Here is a 25,310-nt window from a genome sequence, read left to right as displayed (position 1 = left end):
TGAGGACACTAATTTGGCCCCCACTTTGAGCGGTCAGACATTTAAGGCAGCGGGTAGGTGAGGGGCTACTTACAGATCTAGAGTGTGCATGGTGCAGCCTGCCGTCTCACCAGGGGACTCCTGCTTCATGTTTGTCAAGTGCAGATAAGCAAACCTCTTTATTCTTCATCTTGGAATTTCTTCTAAACGGGTCACCCATTTTGCACCTCCGTTATTCCGATAGAAACCTAACAGTTAGGTTAACTTTCCTGAAGCTTTTATTGCCCCTGCATATTGTTAATCTGGACCATGATCTTGCATCCCACTGATTGCCATTTTAAAAGTGGAAGAGTGGTTCAAGCTCCGTGTCATACAGATCATGTGTCATAGGAGGAACTGAAGCCTGCTCTTCAGCACTGTATTCAGTGTCAAAGTTTGGAAGCTGAAATGCTTCACATTCCATGTTGGCGGCTCTGTCTTCATCCCTGTAATTTGTTCCCTGCCATCAACCCCTTGCACTGCCTCTGCGTCTGCAGGATACTGTGGCTCTGTGATGATCTTTCTGTCTGCTTCCTCTCTTTCCTCTACATCCACCTTCATCATCTTCCTCTTCCTCATGCTGCTCGTCTTCTACTTCATCGGAATATTGGCCTTCCTGGGGACAAGACTCTCATCAGGAGAGATGGGCACAAAGGAATCTTCTCTGTGGGGAGCTTCTTCCGCCTGGGACCCCATCCTGGAATGAGCATGGTCATCTCCGTTGTCCTCCAGCAGGGGGGTCCTTGGCTGTGATCTTGGAGAGCTTCCAAGGGCTTCGGTATCCCCATCAGCATGTTATGGATTCCTCCGCAAACCTGGCCACGGCTGGAGAGAAGGAGGAGATGATAGAGACTCCATCGTGGCTTCTTACTCCATCAGCTGGTCCCAATATTGCCAGGGCTAGAGAGTTGAGCCAGCCTCCTAGTACGAAACCATTGGCTTCACTTTTGAGGTGAGTGAGGAAGACATCTCCAGGCTTCTGAACCTATTGAAATCTGGGGCACTTGGTTTTCCTTCCACTGTTGAAGAATGACTCTGACTGTGATGAGTGCTTTCAAGGCGAAGTGCCAGATACAGCAAATACTGATTGAGCCCCACTCGGTGCTAGGCACTCTTCCAAGCACATAACCTATATTAACTAAGTAAAATGTGCAACACCTCTTGGAGCATATGCTATTATTTTGTAGTAATTTTTTAATTGAAACAGATCATACATACAAAAAATAATCCAAGTCATAAGTATAGAACCATGAGTTATTACAGAGTGAACATACCTATGGAATTGTGCCCAGTTACCCACAGGTCAAGAAATAGGACACTATCCCCATTTTACAGATGAAGAAACTGAGACACAGAGAGGTTAAGTAACCTGCCCAAGGTCACACAGCTAATAAGGGACAGAGCCTGGTTTCCACCTCAGGAGCTCTATCTGGTAAGCCCAGCTCTGTTTTCTACTGCCCATAGAAAAGGTGGACCTGGGAGACCATGACCCATCTCAGGGTCAGGGGAAGCCTCTGAGAAGCTGGGGTTGGAGCTGAGCTCAGGGGAGAACTGGAACTTCATTAGAGAGAGGGAAGGAGAGCATTCCAGGCAGGGTCATCTGCTGAGAGGCCTGCAGATCTGCTGTGGGGATGCAGGAGGGAGGCGATGTGGACGGCCTGTCACGGCCACATCACACAGACTCACCAGTCACTAGAAGGCAGCTGTGGGACTCACAAAGGGATTCTTCCTTCCACAAAAGGACTCACAACAGGAATCCCTAAATAGCTTGCTGCAAGGAAAACCCACTTTGAGTTGGGAACGTCACATTTCCATAGAGTGGGTTAGAGAAATAGGGCTTTCATTGGAAGAGGTGGCTCAGTCTGAGAATAACAGCTGGGAGGTGTAGTAGTAAAATCATCCCACAGCCACAGCCACAGCTGGGCTCCTCTGAGCAGCATCAGCACACGCTCCATGGGCGGGTGCTTGCTCAGGGTCACACAGCTGGTCGGAGGCGGCGGATTTGAACTCTGCAGTCTGATGCATCAACACCCCCATGCCTAACCACTGCACTCCGCAGCGTCCTAATCAGACAGGCCACCTCAGTCCTCTGAGCGGTGACCACACCCTCCCTGCCTTCCTGTTTTCCCACCCACTCACCTACTGGCTGTTTATGTCTGGAGCACCAGTGTTGTTGCAATGTCCATTTAGATTCCAGCTAAACCCACTGGACCTGGAGTCCAGCCTAGCTCCTACCATTAGAAACTATTTTGCCCCAGACTTACATTGTCATTTAATCTGGGCTTGAATACTAGACCTGTTGGGGAGCTCACTACCATTCAGGCTTGCTTTGTTCCAAATCTGTAGCCCTGGGGTCAGAAAACTCTTTCTTAAAGGGAGCCCAGATCTTCCTCCGTGCCTGGTTCTGCCTGTTGGCTGAGCAACCTCCCAGGAGGCTGAGACAGTGGTCACAGATGTGACCTGAAGTGTCCAAAGACAGGTTTTCCTTGGTCCCTGTTTCTCCTCTAATCCTAACTGGTGGGGAACAGATCTGCTCGGGGTATGGGGTAAGAAGGTGGCTGTTGTCATGGGGCAATTAGAATGCCCTCTCTATCCTTCTCCCTTCCAGATTGGAGTAACTCTGGGACCTGAGCACGTATCCTCCCCCAACCCCAACCCCAACCCCGTGTTATTCAGGTTTAATCTGTAAGGACAGCTGCAAGAGATGCCAACCAGCTGCCTTCATGAGCTCTGGCTACCTTGCCCCATTCAGATAGATTAAAAGCTGTTTCACAGCCTTCATGGTACTGATGCCTTGAGCTCATTGCAGGATTTAAAACTGTTCACAGCTTTTTCTTACTAAAGCTGTTTATTTTTCTGTGATAAAAGATTTCACCTATGACCCTGGTTGACTTTTTGTAGTGCTTCTTAGCAAAAATAATAATAAGAAGAAAAAGAAGTATTCATAAATGTTAACCAAGAAGAAAGGAGATATCCTATGAAAAGTGTGTGGCACATAGTGAGGGCCTGGTCACTGTGAGGTCAGGTGGTTTGGGGAGGCCTCGGCCTTCCCAGCTCTGGCCATTTGCGTGGTGTGGAGCACCAGACAGGCTCCCGCCTCTTCAGGGTCTGGTCACTTCCCCATTCTGGGTCTGGGACATAGGGAGTGAGGCTGGAATAGTGGAAAGAAGAGACCGTGGTCCTGCATCAGCCTGGGCTAGGTCCAGTCCCACCTGAGGGCTTCTGTGCTCTGGGCCATTCTGGGAGAAGATGGACAGTCTGGGGAGAATTTCTCACATGTGGAATTGTTTGAGGACATGGAAATGCTGAGACTGGAGGAGAGAAGTCTCGGGCAGCATCATAGCTTTTGGAGACTTGTATGAAGGAGGAGCTGGACTGCCTACAGCTCAGAGCATGGGTGTGAGCACAGGGTGACAACTTCAGCTTGATAGTGAGAGAGCTGCCCAGGAGTCGCAGGAGCTGCCTGGGAAACTGTGAGTCCCCTGGTGCCGGAGGAATATGCACTTGTGGGAGGGTGCGGACAGGATCTACCTGAAAATGGCCAAATCTGAGGATGCAGCAGCCTTCTCTGCATCAGAGGTTTTAAGGACCTTCCAAGCATGAATGTTCTGTAACAGTAATTTTCAAATTGTTTTTAAATTCACAGAACTCCTTTTTACAAAGTTCAGTTTACAAACACACTCCCTCTGAAAAACAATGCGATCCAGAGCTGCTGTGGGTGGGGGAGGAGGACCCAGGGCCCCACTGCTCGGCCTCCCCACCCCCATGCTCCATGAATCCGGAGCACAGATTGAAAGTCACTGTTCTAGAACCCTACAGGCCAGGGCTGCTCATGGCTGGAGCAACTCCACCTAACGTTCCCAGTGAAGGCACCCACTCCTCTGACAGTTTCATTTCATTTCAACCCAGCTTCTGGGTTCCTGCCTGCCTCCCTAACCCCACTGTCTGGTCGGAAATGGGGTATCGGCTGCATTTGACGGACCCAAGCTGGCTTCAGCCCAGGCTTGGTGCCTGCTTGCTGGCTCTTAGGCCTCTGCTCTTGGTCACCCAGAAGTCACTCCACAGGATCTCCACCTATCGTATCCAATTCTGTAGAATAAAAGCGTTTCCTATTCTTAGAGCTGTGCTGGGCATTAGATCCCTGAGCTGCTGCCATCTTCCCAGCTGCTGCCACTGGGAGCTGATGCTTTCCTAGTATAAAAAAAATCACAATAGTAAAACCAAGGAAATGGTGAAAATGCCACTGTAGGTAGCAAGCCTGCAAAATGACAAGAGCTTGCCTCATCAGCGAGAGTCCTTCTGGAAGGTGTAGAAGAAAGCATCCTTTACCCACTCTCCCCTCTTATTTCTGTCAGGCCACTGCTGAACTCTCTCGAATCTAGGTCCACTTTCCTCTTGCCCTTGCCTCTGCCCAGCTGGGCTCTCTACAGTCACAGTAGCCTCTCCTGGCCTCCAGACCTCCCCACCCACACCATCCTCCACACTGCACCCAGGCGGAGACTCATAAAACAGGAGTCTCAGGTCTGACCCTGTGCACCCAAAAAGTCCCAGACAAAGGCATTTCTTCTGCAGAAGCCACCTGACACCCACCCCCGCTGGTTCCTCCTCTCATCATCCGTAGCACTTTGCTCATGGTCTGTATTGCTGTTTCCATCTCTTTGCTTTACGATCTTTTAAGTGCCTGTTAGTCACACTTGAGACCAAGGTCAGGGTTTTATTTAGCTTTATATTTCTGGCTCTGGCCCAGTGCCAGGCTCAGACCAGGCCTTAGGAAGTACTGTTGAGTAAATTCACATGCTTGCAGCTCACGTCGCTGTTTAGAACAGAGACTGTGCTGGTGGGCTCTGTGCCTGCGTGCCATGGAATTCCTGGCACAGCGGCATGTCCCTGGAGGGTGCACCTAATGGCCCCCAGCCTGAGCATTATGACGTGATGTAGTTTCTGCAGAACCCCGACAACAGGAGAATCTGGAGTATACCCAGAGCCCAGTGTGAAATTCCCCCATGACCCACATGGCCTCCCCAGTTCACTTTCCACCAGGGGATGTGTCTACTACCTCTTGGCAACTGAATATTTTTAAGAGAGACACAGCTCAGCAGGCTGTACCACCTGGCACTTGCCTCTCTTCCCACAGGCATCCATTCCTCTGTGAGTTTCACTCAAAAAGCAGCGTGTCACTGCGGACAAGCCAGCCAGCTCACCATGGCTGGACCTCCCAGGGCACCAGGCCTCCGGGAACTGGCCCCTAGCCTCGCTTCACAGACACAGGTTGCCCGCCAAAGTAGGTCTCAGAGCGACAGTGTGTGCATTGCTCGTCACATCTTCCTCTTGCTTTGCATGACTGAGTACACCCAAGAAGTGTGCCTCCTGGGAGGAAAGCATATTTGGCAACAAGATCATTATAAAATCAGAAATTCAGCAAACCTTTAAAATATCCAGACTTGGAAGAGATGCAAGAGTTCTCTAATTAAATATGAATAATAGGTGGAAAAGTCATAATATAAATGCAGAATAGCTTAATACATAGAATCTCAGAATAAGAAGGTAACTTGGAGGCCATTGAGTTCATCCCTTCATTTCAGAAAATAATACAGCTTGCTGGAGAGAAAAGTCATGGGCTTGAAGGTCAGACATGCCCCTATTTACTAGCTATGTGACCTTGGGGAAATTACTTTGAGCCAGAAGTTTAGCTCCAGGCTAGATCTGCCTCTTGTATTTTATTTGACTTACACAATGTTTTTTAAAAAACAGAATTGCACAGCAGTTAAGCACATGAACTTTGTAGCCAGGCGACCTGAGTTCAAATTCTGACTCCATTAACTAACTGGCTGTGTGACCTTGGGCAGGTTACTTAACCTCTCTGTGACTGTTTTCTCCTGTATAAATGGGAATCATGACAGCCCCATCACATAGGGCTGTCACGTGATTTAATGAGGTAACGCATGTAAAGCATTTAAAATCGTGCTTGGCGCCCAGTGTAAGAGTTTGCTAATATTTTTAGTTTTTTTAAAAAATCTGGATTTGTGGTTTCCTTGAAAACACTGGAAGATGTAACAATTTCATGTGGCATTTGGCGGGACGGGAGTAGCCACTGCCCCTTCAGAGAGGGATGTGCCCTGCCTCCCAGGTCACCGCAGTCCCCACCGCTCCCCCTCCTACGCCTCCTCTGCTTCGCTTGATCATGTTGCCAGCCCATCCCCCTCTAGTGCCCTGAGCCTCCACTTGGTCTTAGGAGTAAATATATTCATTTATATTTACTGGAACAAATATGCTAAACTAAATATATCCAAGTGAACTAAGTATCTCCACTTTACAATGTTATGACACTCATACACAAGCTAATCCATCCAAAGCCCCTCTGTCTGTGTGCTGGACATGTCCTGAGCACGTAGACATCATGAATTCCTTCCTACTAGCTAGGAGTAGTAAAATAATGCTATTCTACCTACTACCTACTACTAGAAGACCTCATAGCCTGTTCATCTGGCCTCTGCATGAACAGTGCTAGTGACAGGGAGCCCACTGCATGGCAGAGCAGCTTCTTTCCATCTTTGCCATATTCAGAGTCCAGGAACAACAACCTCCTCCATCGCCTTGCCTGAAATGCCATGCAATTTCCACCACAGCCCCTCTTTGGCACCTTGAGCAGAGGAACGTGTCACGTCCTTTGCGGGCTCTGTGCCAAATTGCTGCGTGCTTAGCAGAAGCTGCGGGTCTGCTACAACCCAAGATACCATGTGCTGATGGTTCACAGTCAGGCGGCTCAGTAGCACCAGCCGCGGGGATTGCAGGAGAAGCTGCCGAGGGCAGGAGAGGACATCGCACCAGATCATACTGTGCTGCACTTCAGGGCCCACAAGTCAGATCTGGGGTCCAGTCCTTGCTTCACCACTTTTGAGCTGCCTTGTGACTTTGGGCAAGACACTCAACCTCTCTGTTTCCATTTCCTTCTCTATTCAGTGAAGATTATAAGACCCTCCTGATCAAGGGGTTGTTTAAGGATCTTTTTCTTTTCTTTTGAGTCCATGAGGCTTAGAGCCACCGCATAAGAATGAAAAGATCCATCCATGAAGACCCTGGTCTCACCATACCCCTCCCCATAGCCTCTGTCCTGACCTGACCCCAGGCATGGGGCAGAAAGCTGCTTCCAGACAGGGGTCTGGAACCCCTGGTGACATAATGATGGGTCAGGATCTCCAGCCTCACTTTGTTGCGTGGCCTGGAAGTCACAGCCCTGAGCCCCAGGCAGTCAGGCTGTTCGATTTCAAGGTCCCTGGAGGCAGCTATTCAAAATCCACAGAAACAGCTCTTTTTCTTTAAGAACAAACCTAAACATTGTTTTTCACACTGACTGACACCCCCAGCTTGTGAGGGCAACAGAAACCAGGTGGGCAGGGGGACTGTGAGAAATTACTCCATGAGTCAGCCCTGCCGGGCCCATCAGCAGTGGACCGTCTTTCAGCCTCAGAACAGGCAGGGAAGTCAGTCACTTTCTCCCCGGGGCAGCCTGTGGCACAGGCCTCCAAGGAGCTGCCTTGGGTGGAGGAGGGAAGAGGACAGCAGACCGGGGAAGCAGGACTTTACCCCCAGGGACCCCCATCATGGTGTTCCGATTCCCCCCCTGGCTGTTCCCCAGCATTTCTCTACAGCTGTCAACCCCCCGGGGGCTCAACCCCAGCGCTGGCTGGAAGGGCTGGGCAGGGAGTGATGCCATTCTTATTTGTCTGCAGTGTAACAGGTCCCTGGGAGAGGGAAGATGCTAACAAAACCTTGGTCAGCATCATCTGAAAGTGTTGATGTGCGGGAACAGGGTGCTGCATGGTAAAATTGCTGGCTGGGTGGTCTTGGCCATGTCAATGAACCCACTGGGCCTTGGTTCCCTTTTCTATACAATGGAGACAATGGTAAAAGGGTTGATGGGAGGATCAAGCGACGCCAGGCATGTGACAGTACTCTGCCGTGTCTCAGGTATGAGGACTATTTCCAAGGAAAAGAAAGTGACTTGCCCAAGGTCACCCGGCGAGTTCCAACAAGAGCAGAACCGAGACCCAAGCGTCCTGCCCACCTCTCCCCCTCTGAGCAGAGTCACTCCTCTCAGAAAGTGGGCAGCATTATCTGCCCATCAAGGTTCTGAGGCACTGCCTGTGTCCCGCCTCCTTCGGGAGCCCAGAATTGAATTAAACTTGTGCTCAGGAGCTCCTGGAGTGGGAAAGTCAAGGCTAGAATCTGAGGATTGCAGGCCTCAGGAAAGAAGGCCTCGCTGGTCTCTCTGATGTGCAGCTAATGAATATTTATTGGGCACCTGCTAGGGATGCCCTGACAAATGAGGTAGATGTGGTCCTCACCCATGCAGGGATGATGGGGGCTATGCTTGTGAAAAGGCCATTGCAGTACACACAGCCTGACAATTCCCCTGAAGCAGGAGCGGGTGAGATCCCCAGGCCCAGAGAAGGGGTGTGGGACAGGCCTCCAAAGGACAGGACCTTGGTGCAAAGTTCTGGTAGAGTGGAGGAGCTGGTCATACAGGAGAGGGGATGCTGCTGGGGCAGGGACACGAGGCCCCAGGTGACCTTTGGCATGGCTGGAGGAGGAGTGCAGTAGGAAATGGGGGGATCAGTGGGAACTGGTGGGAGATGAGCTGGGGAGGTGGCAAGAGCAGATGGTGCCCTGGGCCTTCCCTGCCAAGGAAAGGAACGGGGCTTTGCTCTGATGGTAGTGGGAGAAGCATGAAGTGGGACCTCTAGGCTGGGAGGAGTGGCAAGCCTGGATGGATTTGGGGACAGCTCCTACTGGCTGTTTTGTGAAGAAAGGAGGCAGTGGTATAGGAGAGAGGGTGGTGGCCAGGGCTGGTGGGGACAGAGAGGTGGCACCCTTGGAGCATGCATTGCATGTAGCACTGATGGTTGTGGTGGTGGGTTGATTATGGAGCATGAAGGAAATGGAGCCATCAAGGATGAAGCCCAGCTGTGGGCCTGGCCAGCCACATGGGTGCAGGTGCCGCTTACTGAGAGAGACGGGAATCCAGGAGCAGACACTACAGGTGGAGGGACTTGGAAGGCTGGTTCTGGGCATACAAGGTATGAGGTGCCTGAAAACTACCAGAGGTGATACTAAGGGGCAGTTAGATGTACAGCAAAGGCATCAGAACTCGAGAGAGAAGTGGCTGGGGGCCATCAGCACCCAGGTGGAGGGTCACCTGGGGAAGGTATGTGGTGAGAAGGGTCCAGGTCAGAGGCTGGCAGGGGCCATGTCAGCTTGAGAAAGGGTGGGCAAAAAAGGAGCTTGCAAAGGAGACACAAGCAGTAGGGAATGGGGTCACTGGAGCCAAGCAGGTGCCTCCGGAAGGTCGGCGAGAGGGCAGACAGGATAAGGCAATGAAACTTTCAATGGAGCAAGCTGTGACCTCGGCAAGAACAGTGGGTCATCAGAGCTGGGTCGCAGTGGCTCAAAAGCATAGAGTGGGGAGGAGGTGTGGACAGCCCTCTCCAGATCCGGGCTGTGCAGGAAAGAGGGGCAGCAGAGCTGGTCCGCCTCAGGCTTGGGGAGGTCCACACTGATGGACAGCTGCCATAGGCCTGTCCCTGGGCTGGACCCTTTGGGAACCTCAAAGCTGGGCAAACCTCGGTCCTGGCCTTCAAGGAGCAGAGGAGCCACAGGTTCCAGGTTGTTGAACCAGGACTGCCCTCGTTCAAGTCTTGGGTCTTCAGCAGCCGTCCTCCTCAAGCTCTCTGGGATGTCCAGCTACAGGCCCCTCCTCCTCTAAACCCTCTCCTCTTGGCTAAGTCACAGTTCTCTCCCAGTTTCCTGCGTCTCTGACCTTTCTCTTTTTGAGGGCAGGGTTTGGGGTGCCATTTGTTCTGCCCACCCTTGCATTTGGGTGCCACCCAGGCCTCTGCCCTCGGCACCACCCCCTTCTGTCTTGTGGGGTCATCCTCCTCACAAATCTACACATCCCTTCTGAGTCCCACTGATTTCTAACTGTGACATAAGGATGTTTCTTCATGTCTTCCTCATGGGCATCTCATACTCAATGCTTAAGGACTAGGATCCTTCATCACTTCCCCCCAAGCTTGGGGGTGGTGCCACTAGAGCCAAGTTGAAACTTCTGGATTTTGGTTTCTCCTTCATTCTGACCCCTGCCCCATCAAAATGGCCACCGAAGCCTGTGGAGCCCATGCCTGGAAGGCATCTCAAATCCCTGTTCTAGAACACGAGCCTAGGCCTGGATTCATTCTCTCTTATTCCAGGTCATTCCCATGGCCAGGGAATATCCTCTCTTGGAGACTTTATATTTCTCTTTAAGGCTTTTATCAAGCCCAAACTTAGCGTGGTGTTCAAGGCCAGTGGTGATCCAGCCTGCCTTTCCTCCAGGCTCATCTCCTCTCCGCAACCAAATACTGCAGGCTCTCAGCACTCTGACATTGCTCCAGGGGTGCCTACCGAAGTCCTCCCTTCTCTCCTGTCCTCCATCTCTCCTGTCCTCCCTTCTCTCCTGTCCTCCATCTCCCCTGTCCTCCATCTCCCCTGTCCTCCATCTTTTCTGTCCTCCATCTTTCCTGTCCTCCATCTCCCCTGTCCGCCATCTCCCCTGTCCTCCATCTCCCCTGTCCTCCATCTTTCCTGTCCTCCATCTCCCCTGTCCTCCATCTCCCCTGTCCTCCATCTTTCCTGTCCTCCATCTCCCCTGTCCTCCATCTCCCCTGTCCTCCATTTCTCCTGTCCTCCATCTCCCCTGTCCTCCATTTCTCCTGTCCTCCCATCTCCCCTGTCCTCCATCTCTCCTGTCCTCCATCTCCCCTGTCCTCCATCTCCCCTGTCCTCCATCTCCCCTGTCCTCCATCTTTCCTGTCCTCCATCTCCCCTGTCCGCCATCTCCCCTGTCCTCCATCTCCCCTGTCCTCCATCTTTCCTGTCCTCCATCTCCCCTGTCCTCCATCTTTCCTGTCCTCCATCTCCCCTGTCCTCCATCTCCCCTGTCCTCCATCTCCCCTGTCCTCCATCTCCCCTGTCCTCCATCTCCCCTGTCCTCCATCTCCCCTGTCCGCCATCTCCCCTGTCCTCCATCTCCCCTGTCCTCCATCTCTCCTGTCCTCCATTTCTCCTGTCCTCCATCTCTCCTGACCTTCCTTCTCTCCTGTCCTCCCTTCTCTCCCGTCCTTCACCTCTCCTGTCCTCCATCTCTCCTGTCATCCCTGGCCTCACCCAACCCAGGCTCCTCCCTCGTGCTCCGCAGCAGGCTGCACTCCCTCCCTGATGTGACAAGGTGCTGCACGTGGTTGTGTATACCCCACCCCAAGTCAAGGCACCACCCTTGAAGGCTCAGAGTCCTCTCTCTCCCTCCTTCCCTTCCTACCACTCTCTCTCTCTCTCCATTTGGAAAGACCATGTACCATTTAAGCTTGATGTGGAGGAGGAAATGAAGGGGTCTGAGAGCAGCTGGGGCAGACGGACCCTGGCACCTGCTTCTAGGTTGGCTGGACACAGGCACGGTAGACACAGAGTGGCTGTGCTGTGTGGGGATCAGCAGGGTGAAGGCTAGGCTGAAGGACACCATTGTGGGTGTTGGCAGGAGGGGAGCAAGTGCCATGGACCCGACGAGCAGGGCCAGGTCGAGGCTAGTGTCCAGGAGGTGGCGGGGCCTCCAGTGCAAAGGGGAGACCAAGCCGCCCTCACTCTGTCTTCTCCTAGCTGGGAAAGGGGCCTCTATCTCAGCCATCTTCCCCAGCCACCAGGTCCCAGGGGCATGGAGGCACATGGGAATTAAGGACCAGGTGTGAGCAACTGGTTTTGGTCCTGGAGATCTGCTACGTGAGGATGAGCCGCTGTCACTTGGAGGCAGGTGCCTCGTGCTTGGCCACAGAGTGCCCTTCCTAAGAGAAATGAGTCATTTCTGCGCACCGCCGCCACGGCCTTCAGTTCCTCCTCTCGAACGCAAGGTGGCGCGTGTCCTGGATCCCGCAGAAAGGTGGCCCCCACTGGGGACGCGGCAAAAACTGGCTGGTCAGGGCAGCCACGGTGGAGAAGGGGCAGTTTTAGACTCCTTGATGGCATCAGTTGGCCAAATCTGAGGTGATAAAAAAAAAAAAACAGAGCCCACCTGTACTAGTGAACAGCAGTCCATGTGAGAGGTGAGGGTGAGTGTGCCAGGAGAGTATGTGAGCATAAGCATGGAGGTCTGAGTGTGCAAGTGAGTTTAAGTGTGTGGTGTGTGTTCATGGGTGTGAGCGTGTGTGACTGTGTGAGGGTGGAGTGTGGTGCATGTCCATGTGTGTGTGGGAGTGTGGGGATGTGGGTGTGCACATGTGATTGTGGGAGTATGCATGGGTGTCAGTGGGAGTGTGAGGATGTGTGACTGTGGGGGTAACTGTGAATGTGGGGAGTGTGATTGTGGGGTTATTTGTGTGGGTGTGTGAGTGTGTGGGGATGTGGAAGTGAGTCTGGGGTTGTGAATGTGTGGATGGGTGAGGGTGGTGGTGTGTGTATGTGTGAATATGGGGTATATGAGTATTCAAGCAGAGGCGCAAGTGTCTGGTTGTGGGATTGTGTAGGGGTGTGAGTGTGAGGGTGTGAGTGTGAGGGTGTGGGGGGTGTGGGGTGAGTGAAGTGAGTGTATGTATGTGTATGAAGGTGGGGACGTGAGCATGTGTGAGGGTGCGGTGTGTGGGGGGTAGGGGTGTGGAGAGGAGAGTGGGGTGTGTGAGGGTAGGGGTGTCAGTGTAAGTGTGAGGATGGGGTGTGGAGTATGTGAGTGTGGGGTGTGAGTGTGGGGGTTGTGAGGGGGTGTGGGGTGTGAGCATGTGTGTGGGGGGTGAGCGTGTGAGTGTGGGGGTGTCAGCATGTGTGAATGTGAGGGTGAGTGTGAGGGTGAGTGTGGGGTGTGAGCATGTGTGAGGGCGAGTGTGAGGTCAGGGGTGTGGTGGTGGTTGTTCCGTTGCTGCTAGCAGGCTCTCTCCCTTAAGTCCCCTCTTCCAAGCCCTTCCTTCCGACGTCCTTTCAGCTGTAAGCTGACGGCCCCATTGGAGCAGGGTGGAGCCTCCACCGCTGTCCCTGGCTCACCTCCTCCCAGCCACCTCCTGCCCCTCTGTGCTGGACCTGGTTGGGGCAGGTGGTGCGGAGTGAGTAGGGCACAGGCAGCTCTGGCTGGCATTGGAAGGTGCGCTCCACAGGCTGAGAGGCCACGCCTCCTCCACGTGCCTTGCCAGTGGCCTCTCAGGCTTCACGAGTCAGAAGGCTCCTCCTGGAAGTATGCCAGGGTCCCCTCTCCTGGTGCACCCCCTGCCACCCTCCCTACCACATCTGTGACTTGCACATGTATAGCATTAGAACAAGACGGCTTCATCGTGATCCTGTTGCGCATGTGGGACTCGTGGGTTTCCTTCTAAGTGGAAATAAGAGCATTCTGATTCGTGCTTCGGGGGCAGCTCCTGAAAGCTGGTGGCACTTCCAGATAGAACCCCAAGCGATGTGGCAGGTGGCTGGGACCCTGCAGCCTGCAGAGCTTGCAGACTGAGGTGCAGGTGAGGGAGAGAGCTCAGGACTCCTCATTCCAAACTCTGAAACCAGGGAAGCAATGGTGGTCCCTGTTCCTTCTCCTCCCATGAATGTCAGGGCGGCTTCCTGGCAGACTGGACAGGCTTTGGGGAAGGCACTTTCAGAGCCTGGTTCTGGCCCCTTCTGGCTATGGGATCTTGGACAAGTCTCTCACTGTCTCTAAGCCTCGGGGTCTCATGGGCTCTCCATGGTGAGGTGGTTGTGCTTTGATTTGGGTAAAGTGCCTGGCAGAGTGAGCATTTGGTGAATGGCGGCTGCCCGAGCTGCTGCTGTTATTATCATCATTCCCTCTCTAGGACTCAGGTGGCCTGCGGTGGCTGTTCTTTGTGGGTGAAGCTGTAGCTGGGCTGGCTCTGCCAAGGAGGCTGTCTGGCACCCTGCAGCTCCACATCCTCTCGGTGGGACGCACCGGTGTCTGCTGCCTCTGGGGGAGGAAGAATAGTGCAGCTCCCCCCGTCTGAGGGGGAGGGGCGCAGGGGTCCATGGTGGATCCCCAGAGTGACTCAGTTCCTCCCACTCCCATGGTCCTCTCTGGTTCCGTGACCTCCATTCCTTGCGTCTGTAATGGGCTGGATGAAGCTAGGAAGCGCGTGCATCTTCTGAGGTGGGAATCTGCCTCTTCTCCTTTTTTTTCCCTTTACTATGACGCCTGTTGCTCATAGGTACAAATCAAACGAAGAGTATGTATATGTGCGAGGCCGCGGCCGAGGGAAATATGTTTGTGAGGAGTGTGGAATTCGCTGCAAGAAGCCCAGCATGCTGAAGAAACACATCCGCACCCACACTGACGTCCGGCCCTATGTGTGCAAGCACTGTCACTTTGCTTTTAAAACCAAAGGTAAGAGAGAGTCAGCTGGGGCACTGCCCCTGCCTGCTGCAGGGAGCTCCCCTCTGGGAGTCCCAGCACAGAGTTCAGGTGCCCAGACCTCTTTGCAGGGGGCCTGGAGCAGCTCCATTTCCTGGATTCCCACCCAGCTTGGTGCCCAGTGGCAGAGCAGCTGGCTCCAGACTGGCCTGTGGCTCCCCATGGCTGCCCCCAGCCATCCTCCTGGAACACGCACACAGCCCCTACACCTGTGGCTGCCCGGCCCTGGCCTGCCCAGCCTGGTGCAGCACTCTTGCTCACCGTTCCTGGTTTTGCATCTTCTCTCATCTCCCCTCCCTTCTGCATGTCTCCTGAGCCGTTTATCCACTGATCTGAGGCACTCCAGCATCCATGCTCGTCACTGCCACTCTTGCATTTGGAAATCCATTCCACTCCCAGCTGCTTAACACACTCGCATGCTCACTTCTCATGCCAGAGTGCACCGACCTCCACCCACCTCTCCACTCCCACCCTGTCCCTGCTCCACCCAGCTTCTCTGCACGTCTCAGCACAGGGCCAGCCCCCCACTCCCAGACTGGCAGCCCTGTCACCCCTGCCCCAGCCACACCCCACATCAGGGTCAGGATAGGCTCTGGCAGTCACTGGTGAAAGGAGGGGCCTGCTGTGAAAGGCGTGCATCCCAGAGAGCTGCGATGGGTGATGGGCATGGCCTGGCCTGCCACAGCCACCCAGGCCAGGCCCCTGGTGTGGATGAAGGAGCTGAGTCCATGGGATTCTTGGATCGCACTCTCCTCCTGCAGGATAGGCAGGGAAGGTCCTGGCAGCTTGCTCACTGCAGACTGAAGTGCCTTGGAGGGAGACCCAGGGCTCTCGGCACCCTGGTGTCTTCAGCCTCTTGAGCTTTATAGATTCCTGGGTCAGGGTTTGGACATCAGGGTCCTGTCTTCTCCTTTGAGCAAGTTGGGGGCTTCTGGGAGCCCCGCGGTTTCTCAGGGGGTGAAACTCAAGGGCATCCTTCAGCTGTGCCACCTGTTGACCTTTCTTCTGTTGGCAAAGTTGCTCCCAGCGAGCGAGGCTGGGCCGCTGCTCTGGAGGGGGCCCAGCAGGGTCCCTACCCTTCTTCACTTCCTCCGTGCTCTTGCTGCTCTTGGTCCCTTCCGTTCTCTCTAAACCAAGTCAGGCGCCAGTTTATCACATCCCCTGGGACAGTGGCCTCTTCTCCGACTGTGTTCCCATTTCTGGTCTCCTGACACCATTAACTGAACCCCTGCCCTGCTCTGTCCCCTCGCCATCATCTGCAAGTTGAGCTCGAATTTTCCTGCCAAGGTTTTGGTTTAAACAGAGGTGCCTGCCCTCCCACTGCCTTTCCCTGATCCTCTTCTCTCTTAGTGTCTCATAAACAACGTCCCAAAGGTTGCCCAGAGAGGGCAGATAGGCCCAGGACTCCCCACCCACCCCATGGGTGCTTCGAAAGTGTCTTCCATCCCTGGAGCCCTGCCCAGCATGCGTCGCCCTGGACATGGGCTGTCCCTGACACGTCCTCCAACCGCACTTCCTCTGGCCTTCTGCAGCCAGTTGAGATTTTATGGAAGAGTAAGATGGAGATAACTGACTGACAATTCAATGGACGGTCTTCAACTCTAAAAGCAGAATACTTCTCACCCAAGTCCCCTTGAAGGTGAAGAAAGTGATCCCAGAAAACAGAATAGCTGTTAATGCTGGAGCTACAACTAGAACACGGGACCCGAGCTTCAGGGCATCACCCCGTCATCTCTTCCTTTCTCTGAGCAGTTAGTTTTCTCCCTTCCCGGGGGTGGGTGGCAAAAAGCTGCACTTGGAATGGCCTGTGTCCAGGGGACCACACTGTCCTCAGCCTGAGGAGCCCTGAGAGCTCCCAGCCCAGGGCCATGCAGAGCACACCTGTGCTCCACACGCAGCCTGGGCTGCCCATCGCCTCAGGAAACCATCACTCTGCCGCGAGAGACTGGAAGTTTCCAGCCCAAGCAGTTTCCTGCAGGGGGCCCACTCGATTCCCTTTGCCTTGGGTCCCTAGCAAGAGCCCCTACTTTCTAGGAGATGCCTTCATTGGAAGCCGCACTGAGCCTGTCTGCAGTCCCTTCCTGGGCCTCTCTGAGCCAGCACAGAGCCGGGGCCCTGGAGGGCCTTGGAGGGTCCAGAGTACATAATCTGAACAGAGGGGCTGTAGGCCCTCCACATTTCCAGGGGTATAGAGCATCCCCCGAGGGAAGGCTGCCCCTGCTGTCCCGAAGGCCAGGCCCATGAGGCCGTGCTCTCAACCAGTGATCAGGCAGTGCCCTGAGCTCTTCCTCAACTGTTCACAGGGGCTTCTAGAAGACTAGAACCTTCCAGAACCAACACAGGGAGCAGATGGGAAATGGTGGAATCTGAAACTGTTTGACTAACAGAGGGAAGGCCAGGTTGGGATGGTGGCAATCGAAGCAGGGAAGGCTCCCTGTCAGCTCTCTCTGCAGTATGGGGGTGAAGAGAGAGCAGGATGCTGGAACTCCTGTCTGTTTCTGGGGCCAGGTGTCTTTGTGGAGTGCTGGGCCCCGTAAGCCATCAGCTCAGACAACACCGGCCCCTTCTCTCCGGGGCTGTGCGCCTCCCCATCAGGCCACCTCCAGGCCTGCCCCAGGCGGCCCTCCTGGCCCTACCACCCGGCTACCCCAGGGCCTGGGGAGCCCCTCCTGCCTTCCTGTCTGTCTCTGTCTGCCGTGTGTGTCTTGTCTCTCGTGTCAGACGTCGTGGCAGCAGCTCAGGCCTCTGGAAACTAGCTAAGGAACGCGTCAGTAGGTGGGGCTGGGGAGGCCTGTGGGTGGCCCTCTGGCGGCTGGGGGGTCCCATTTCCTCTTCTCAGATGGTTCCCAGAGGCCGGCGGATGGCTGTGCCATGTCCAGGCCCTTGCACCGATCGCCTCAGGGGACAGAGATGGCCTCAGGTCTGCCAGGCCGGCAGGGGCAGGGACAGATGGGTTGGTCAAAGCCAAATGAGGCAGGCAGAGTTGGTGGTGGATGCCCTTTTATCGGAGGTTCCGCCTCTCGCCCACCCATCGCCTTCCCACTCACTTGCCTTTGCTCTTCATTCCAGGCCTGTTAGGCTTTGGTGGGGTCTGGAATGACTGAGAAACTGTGGCTCTGCCTGACAAGCCGAGGCCCTGGCCCTCAGCAGGGAAGTGGTGTTCAGGCTGCACCTGCAGCCATGTGCCCCACCTTCCCCTTTCACAGAGGAGGAGACGGACCTGGAGAGGGAAGTCACAGAGGGACCCAGACAGCACTCAGGGCTGCCCATCCAGTGTCCACTCCTGGACCCGCAAAGTCACCTCCGATCCTGACTCCTCCCTGCACCCCCGGGGTTGGGGGCAGAGGAGAGACAGCCCTTTGGGGGCTCCCTGGTGCCTTCTCCTGAGAAAGGTAAAACCATTTCACCATAAGCATCATCTTAGCATCTCTTCCTCTACACCCAGCATGGTGCGTGGCAGAGCCCCCGGCTGCTCAATAGAGTGACTGGCATGGGGACAGAGGTCTGCTCTCTGCCAGGCACACTCTGCTGCCACTCTACATGTGTCACCTCATCAAATCCTCCCGCATCCCCACGAGGTAGGTATTACTTCACAGTTGCAGAAACCAGGGTTCAGAAGGTTAAGGAACTTGCCCAGGAGCCCGCAGCTAGCAAGCTGCGGAGCCCACAGTCAAACCCAAGGCTGCCAGGTTCCATCTAGGTTCCACTCTGCCTCCACATGGAGTGGGAAAGGCCCCCAGAGTCTTGAGACCTGAGTCTAAATGGAACTCGACACCAACAGCACTGTGGCTACGGGCCACCTGATTCGCTGTGTTGGCTCAAGCAGCCCTGCCAGCGTCCGAGACAGCCAGTGATCTTGTCTAATGGTGCCATCAGCACCTGGACCCAGAGTTAGATCAGAAGCAGGGAGAATCTCAGCCTGGTGGGGGTTCAATTACATGGACTTTGAAGTTCCTTCCAACATTTTCCTCCTGCGATGAGAAGGGCATTTCCCATACGTGGCTATTGTACACCCATTGTGTGCCCAGCATCTAGCTTGGTTCATTAGAGACCTAAACCTTCCAGGCAGAACAGGTGCGACAAATGAGGTAATAGCCAGAATGAGCAGTGTCTGCTGTGCTCTGTGGTCTGGGGTAGTCAGGGTAGGGTGGGCCTGGATCCAGGACCTTAGGACAGTGAATATCTCTGATCCACGGAAGACCCCAGCTGCCTTTTCCCACCTCTTGACTGTCCTACTCTGGCTTTGCCTTCTCATGACAGTGAGGGCAGAAGTCCACTAGGTTGGACAGGGACCTCTGAGGACCCTCTGGCTACAAGATGACTCTGGAATTATGGCTTTGCTCCCACTATTGCCGGGAGTAGAACATGCAGGTTTATTTCCGGTTATAGGAGGAAGACCCAAATTAGGAAGGATAGAGTCATGAACCAGGACCAAGGTGAAGAACGAGGAAAGGAAGCAGCTCCCCTCCCATCCCTGGTGCCCTTGACTTGAACACCTCTGGGAATCCCAGCTTAAGGTTCCCCCATTAACCTCTTAGCAAAACCCTAAAGATTTCTTCTAATTCCAGGAATGATTAAGAAGCACCCTTTGGTTCATCTGTGGGCCCTCTCCCTGGTCACCTATCCATCCATCTCATCTAATAGTTTTCCTGTTCATTTATCTTCTCATCCTATCTGTTCCTACCATTCTCCCATTTGTCCTCCCACCCATCCAACTTCCCATTCTTTCATCCTCCTATCTGTATTCCTATGCATGTAAAAGTGCATGTGTCCATTCATCCATCCAACCAGCCGTTCTTCCATTCATCCATGTCTCCGTCCTCCCATCCAGCTCTCCATCATCCCACCTGTTTATTGACCCATTCTCCATCTATCCTTCCATTTATTTTCATCTACTCACCTATCCTCTGTCTGCCTATTCATCTCCTTATCTGCTCATCTAGAGTTCCATCCCTCTGTCTATCCTCTTCCTGTTCTTCATTCTCTTTATATTTCCTTTATCCACTTTATCTATCCACCCACCAATCACTCTATTCATCCGCTCCAGGAGGCTTACCTCTTTCCATTCTTCTCTCCTCCATCCATCCATTCAAACTTACCAATTAATTAGACTAATGGGACAGAATACCTGATTCAGGGCACTTATGATGTTAATGACCATATGGAAATACAGCCATCCCCAGGGCAACAGTGAGCACATCATAGTTTGGGAGTAGCTGCTGGGCCCAAAGCAATATCCTGAGGCATCTGGCCTGTGTTCTTCTGGGGCAGGCTGGGATACTCTGCCTGTCCTTCCTAGAACCCTCCTGTCCGAGCTGTGTGGCCTGTGAAATGTTGCACACCTGCTGGGGAACTGAAGCTGTTGTTACTGCTCCCTGATTCCACAGAGCTGCTGTCTCTGCTCTGCAGCTTGTGGGCTGGACCTACAACTTGGAGCGAAGCCAGCCTCCCCTCTGAGGGCTTTGTAGGCATGGAGCAGGACAGAGGCCTTGCCCGGGCCTTCCCTGACCACCCTGGTCCTGTGTCTGCACTGTAGATTGGCCTGGGGAAACTGAAGGCCCAGAAATGGGACTTCTCTGTGGAAACCAAGCTTGGGCCCCCAGCCTTGTGGCTCCTGAATCCCTGGCCAGTAGACTTCGCTACTGTCACCTTCTGCCCTCTCGCCATGCGTAATATTGAATTTGCCCTGGTTTCTCTACCTACACTAGAATTCTGCCCTGTGGGCTGCCCTAGAACTATCCTCAGCCAGAAGGGCATGCTTAGTCCTCACCCATCATGCCGGTCAATGGGAGCCTCCCAGGTCATCCCACACTTGAGATGGCCAATAGTGCTGCCTGATGAGCATCACCAGCTACTAGGGCCAGACTTAAATCAGAAGCAAAAAAGAAAAAGGAAAAGAAACCTATTGCACTTGAGTTGTCTTTTAATTTCTTTTTTTGTTTGTTTTTTAACCAGCATCTCACTTCCTCATTATACTCTCTGTCCCCTCGCAGCCCCCGCCCCCTGCCCCCCCCACCTAGCTCCTGTGCACTGCCCTAACAGCAGCTGTGGCTACACGTCTTGGCCTGAGCACCAGGGCAGAGGGATGCCCCAGCTCCTGCCCAGCCCCTGCAGCTGGCAGGGCCTTAACTGACCTGGAAACCACGGCCTGCCGGCCAGGTGCTACCTCCGTGAGTCCTGGGCCTGCCCTGGCCTCCTGCCCCACAGCAGAGCCTAAGTATTCTCATTTCTTTCTAGGGAATCTGACTAAGCACATGAAGTCGAAGGCCCACAGCAAAAAGTGCCAAGAGACAGGGGTGCTGGAGGAGCTGGAAGCCGAAGAAGGTAACAATTGCCAACCTCCTCCGTCCCTTTCCCCTCGTCCGCCTTCCCCGTCCTCCTCCACCTTAACTCTTTGCCTTCCGTGCTTCCTTTCTGTCTGCTTTGCTCCATTCCCCCTCATCCCCTCTCTCCCTCCCATGTCTTCACCTTCATTTCTCCCAACTCTCAGAGACAAAGGTTAAATTCCCTGAATGATCGGGCCACCTTCCCACATGCTGTTAGGATATGCTGTGCAGCCCTAGCTATCGTGCATTACCATCTGTCATGCAGGTGGAGCGCCTGGCACCCATGGGTGCTCAGTGAATGTTTACTGAATAAATGCACACAAGAGAACTCACAGTCAACGTTGAGTGCCCATTATGTGTCGGGCAGGTTCTAAATGCATGCCCTGAATTATCCCAGCAACCCCTCACAGTGACACTGTGGGACACATACTCTCCAAAGCTCCACACCCACACTCCTGCCTACACACTCCGGCATGGGCCTGACACATGGGCCTTTTGGAGCTAGGAGAGTTTCACGAAAGCCCAAAGCAGACCTGACAGCTGCTTGTCACCTCCCAGCCCCATCCCCGTACACACCCCGGCCATGGTGGTCAATCCCCAGGAGGCATCTTAGAGTCAGTTTCTGAGAAGACAGGGCAGAGGATTCGAAGCCAGTGGGTCTGGCTGGGCACTGCCAGGCCTTAGCAGTCAGACAGGTGGCCAGAAGGGCTTTGGTGGTGGACGGCAGTCCCTTCAACAGGAGGAGGCTGGAGCCATTTCTCAGCACCAAGCAAAGCAGGAAGCATACTGATTCCCTGAAATCAGCCCCAGGACTTAGAGTGTGACAGAGAGGAGTGTGTATGCACACACTGTGTGTCTTGTTCCATTTTTGTTTTTCCAATTTGGGGAGTATTTGTGGTCTTACAAAAAAGAGTTAAGTCATATTTCCTTTTAGGTGGAATACGTCATTTTTATAGAGCAGAACACAGTGAACTTGGGGCTGTTCACCCCAAAGCTAGAATGTGGGTTCGCGGTGCTTGACAAGGATACACTGGACCATATACACATATTGTCTCATTGAGTCCTTAAAACAGGTGGCAGAAACTTGTGTCACGCATGTTAAGTCAGGGAAGTCAAAGCTTAGACAGGTAAAAATAGCCCAAGGTCACACAAAAACCCTGGCTGCATGCCACTCCACTGCCTGGTGGGCTGAACCAGGGGAGCCTGAGCCTAAGCCAGAGCCCTCCCCTGAGGTCCCTGCCCCGCCCCAGCCTCATTTTCCCAGAGGAGCGAAGGAGGATGCTCAGAGCCACTTTTCTCAGGACGAAATCCATGCATTCATTCCAGAAGTAATTACTGGGCACAATCTCTGTGCCTGGCTCTGTTCGGGGTGCTGGAGGTTCCGCAGTAAATAAAACAGCTCCTGTCCTCAGGCAGTCAGCATGACAGGGGAGCTGGGCAAGGAACGAATGTGGAGTAGAGCAAGGGCCCTGCCTGTGAAGCCAAAGAGAAATCAGAAGAGCCAAGTGAGGGCTGGGGCGCGTGGGGAGGGCCGCTGTGCTAAACAGAGGGTTGTGAGAAGAGAACCCCCACCGGAAGGAACCGGAGTCAGGAGTTACGTGGGGTCAGGGAGGAGCTCTCCTACAGAGGGAGCAACAGGTGCGGGGTTCCCTAGTGCTGGAGCCCGCTGGGCGCGGTGGCAGCCCGTTCAGAGACCTGGAGCCTGAGAGCTGAAGGGCACCAGGGGTGCCCTGGAGCGGAGGAGAGAGGCAGAGCGTCCTCTGGCCTGTGCTGGGGGCGCGGGGAGGCCGGATGTGCTCAGGAGGTGGAAAAGCGGCGGGATTCTGGGTGGGCTCTGGAGGGAGAGCCCACAGGCTCAGCTGACCCCATATGGGGCAAAAGGGAGGGGGGAGGACGAAAAGGAGCCAAGGAGGACTCCAAGGTTTACGGCCCAAGAGACTGAAGAATAGAGTTTCCACTTCCCGCGACCAGACAGATGCAGGGGGGAGCGGCATGAGTTCGTGTCTGTGGAACGCGAGGTGGCGCGTGGGAGGACTGCCTGGAAGGAGCGAGGCGCCCAGTCCCTGCCCACGGTGCTGGCCAGGCTGGGCGCCAGCGCCACCGCGTGGCCTCTCCCAGCGGCGCCCGCCGCGCGCTCAAGCACACTCATTTGTGGAGCGTTGGCCTGGATCCCAGCAGGGGCGGGGCCGCTCCAGCAAGGGCCCTGGGAAGGGGCCGCCCAGACAGAGGCATTCCCCAGTGCCTTGCAGGAACGCAGATGTGGAGGGCCCGGCCAGCCTCCAGCTGGGCAGGGGACTCTTGGCTTCCAGCATTCATGCACTGAGTGCCCAGGACGGGCCATTATCCCCACTGGGTCTCAACTTCCACATTAGTAAAGAGGGTCTTTATGAGCCCTCCCTGCTGGACATCAGGAGACGCTGGTCCTGACTCTCCTTCACTCCTAACACTACCCCTGTGACCTTCGTCTGCAAAATGCTGACAATCCCACCCCAGCTACCTGCCTGCTGAGACTGGGGGGACAGGGATGACAGGAGCTGAAGTTTATTGGGTACTTACTGTGTGCCAGACCCTCACAGTCCTCTCAACAACTTCCTAGAGTCCTTTTATCGCTACCCAGTTTACAGATGAGGAAACCAGACACAGAGAAAGTAAAGCATCCAACGTCACACAGCAAGGAAGTGGTGGTGCTGAGATTCAAACCCGACCACTCCCTGCTTCTTAGTGCAGCACATCATTTTAAAACTGTCAGCGTAACAATGCAAGGGCTGTAAACCTTAGTTCTGACTCAGCCACCAGCTCTCACAGAGTCATCTGTGCCTGGATTTTGCTGTATGTAAATAAGGGGCAGGGCCAGGTGAACGGGTGATGAAGTAGGCCCCTGCCAAAGTCCTAGGCAAGGAAAGTAAATGCCTGGGGCATAACTGCAAAGTTCACCCCCATCCCCAGTCCTGCTCTCATCCTAATCCTTCATTCCTCCTCTGATCTCATCACCCTGCCTCTAGCCTCAGGGCCCTCCCTTTGCCTGCCAGCCCTAGCTCCACCCCATAGCTTTGACCTACATCCGGCTGAATGCCCACTTTTGTCCACTTTGGACATCTGACTGCTGCATATTGAGTGACTTGGAAGTGCTAGTTCCGGGCTTTCTGGCCTCGGGGCAGCTGGACATGGTGGAGAGCCAAAGCCTGGCTGCCCCAGCAGCCTGAGTCAGCTTCTGTGCCAGCCCTCCTGGTCAGTGGTGGGTGAAGTACTGACATGTGTGAGTGATGGGGCTGGCTGGCTGGCTCAGCCCACCTGTCAGCAGCCTCATTCTGCAGACCAGAAACAGGTTCCGATGGTCTAGCGATGGGCCAGTGAGGAGGCCAGATGTTAGCGGAGTTCTCCCCAGCATCGGGATTGCTGTCCATTTCAGAGATGCCCAAACTAGACTCCTGACATGTCAGAGGTGACCCGGCTGGTTGGGGCCATCCCAGAGGAATCAGACCAGGAGACTAGTGTTTCAGAGTCCTGACCCCCACTTTTAGACTCTATTCAATAATTCTGTTATTATTCTTGTAGTCTGTTTAAGGAGTGCAAGTGACCTAAATGTCCAACAATATCTGAAACAAGTATCACAGTTTGTTGCTTGTTTACTCTTGTGAACAATTGCTTCCAAGTCTCTCAACATGCAGCAGTCAGATGTCCAAAGTGGACAAAAGTGGGCATTCAGCCGGATGTAGGTCAAAAACTATGGGGTGGAGCTGGGGCTGGCAGACAATGGGAGGGCCCTGAGGCTAGAGGCAGCCTGGACTTCAAAAGGGCAGTGGCTCCTCAGATAAGAGCATGGCTGGGATGGGGACCTGCTCTGCAGCCTGAGGCCAGCTTAGTCAAGCCGCCCACAGAGGCCAGAGGCCACCACCTGCCGGATGCCATTGTGACAGCTACCGGGAGCCTGGTCACCATGGCAGATGTGTGTTTACACTGACCACGGATGGCTCTGTGCTGCTGGACCAGCCAGTGTGACTGCTCTGTCCTGGAATAATAGATTTCATCATTAATGTGTTAATATGGCAGTTATAATTATTTTTAAGCCTTCGATATGTGCCAGGTCTTCCTTTTACTCCCTCCTAGAAAACCTGGTGAGGTGAGACCATCACATTCATTCGACAAGGGGAGACCAAGCAGAGCAAGGTGGGGTAACTTGCCCGTGGCGAAGCCAGCACTGAGATGCTAGTGAAACAAACAAAGACTGTCTTCTTTGCTGTGGCTCAATTCCAGCCCTACTACTGTCTTCCATGGGCAAGTTAATTACTCTCTCTTACCTCAGTTTCCTCATCTGTAACATGAAGATGAGAACAGTACCAGCTTCACAGGATTCTTTGAGGTCTAAATGAATAAATTTACCTAAAGCTCTCAGAACTGAACATTGCACATTCTAGGCATAAAGGAATTATTGTTCACTGTTGTTATTTACAAAGCGCTCCCATATCTGTTACGTTTTGTGGTTGTCCCCACAATCTTGTGCCCTTGCCATGGCTATTTTGCCCAGTCAGCAGGCAAGGAAACTGGGACTC

At 53.9% G+C, this 25,310-nt stretch overlaps 2 protein-coding genes across 5 annotated transcripts in view; one reads left to right on the top strand and one right to left on the bottom strand.

Moving 5' to 3' along the window:
• The window catches only part of PPCS (phosphopantothenoylcysteine synthetase), a 1,013,452-nt gene that overhangs the window by 921,445 nt on the left and 66,697 nt on the right, over positions 1-25,310 (bottom strand). The window lies entirely within an intron of this gene.
• Positions 1-25,310, top strand: part of HIVEP3 (HIVEP zinc finger 3) — a 423,170-nt gene that overhangs the window by 390,518 nt on the left and 7,342 nt on the right. For all 3 annotated transcript variants that reach the window (XM_050797267.1, XM_050797283.1, XM_050797278.1), the window contains 2 exons: positions 14,232-14,407; positions 20,672-20,758. In XM_050797267.1, the coding sequence (XP_050653224.1) occupies positions 14,232-14,407; positions 20,672-20,758 (263 nt within the window). The remainder of the gene's footprint in view (positions 1-14,231; positions 14,408-20,671; positions 20,759-25,310) is intronic.

The sequence above is a fragment of the Macaca thibetana genome, chromosome 1, assembly GCF_024542745.1.
Source record: "Macaca thibetana thibetana isolate TM-01 chromosome 1, ASM2454274v1, whole genome shotgun sequence".
NCBI lineage: Eukaryota > Metazoa > Chordata > Mammalia > Primates > Cercopithecidae > Macaca > Macaca thibetana.
This window is presented reverse-complemented; position numbering and strand designations above follow the sequence as displayed.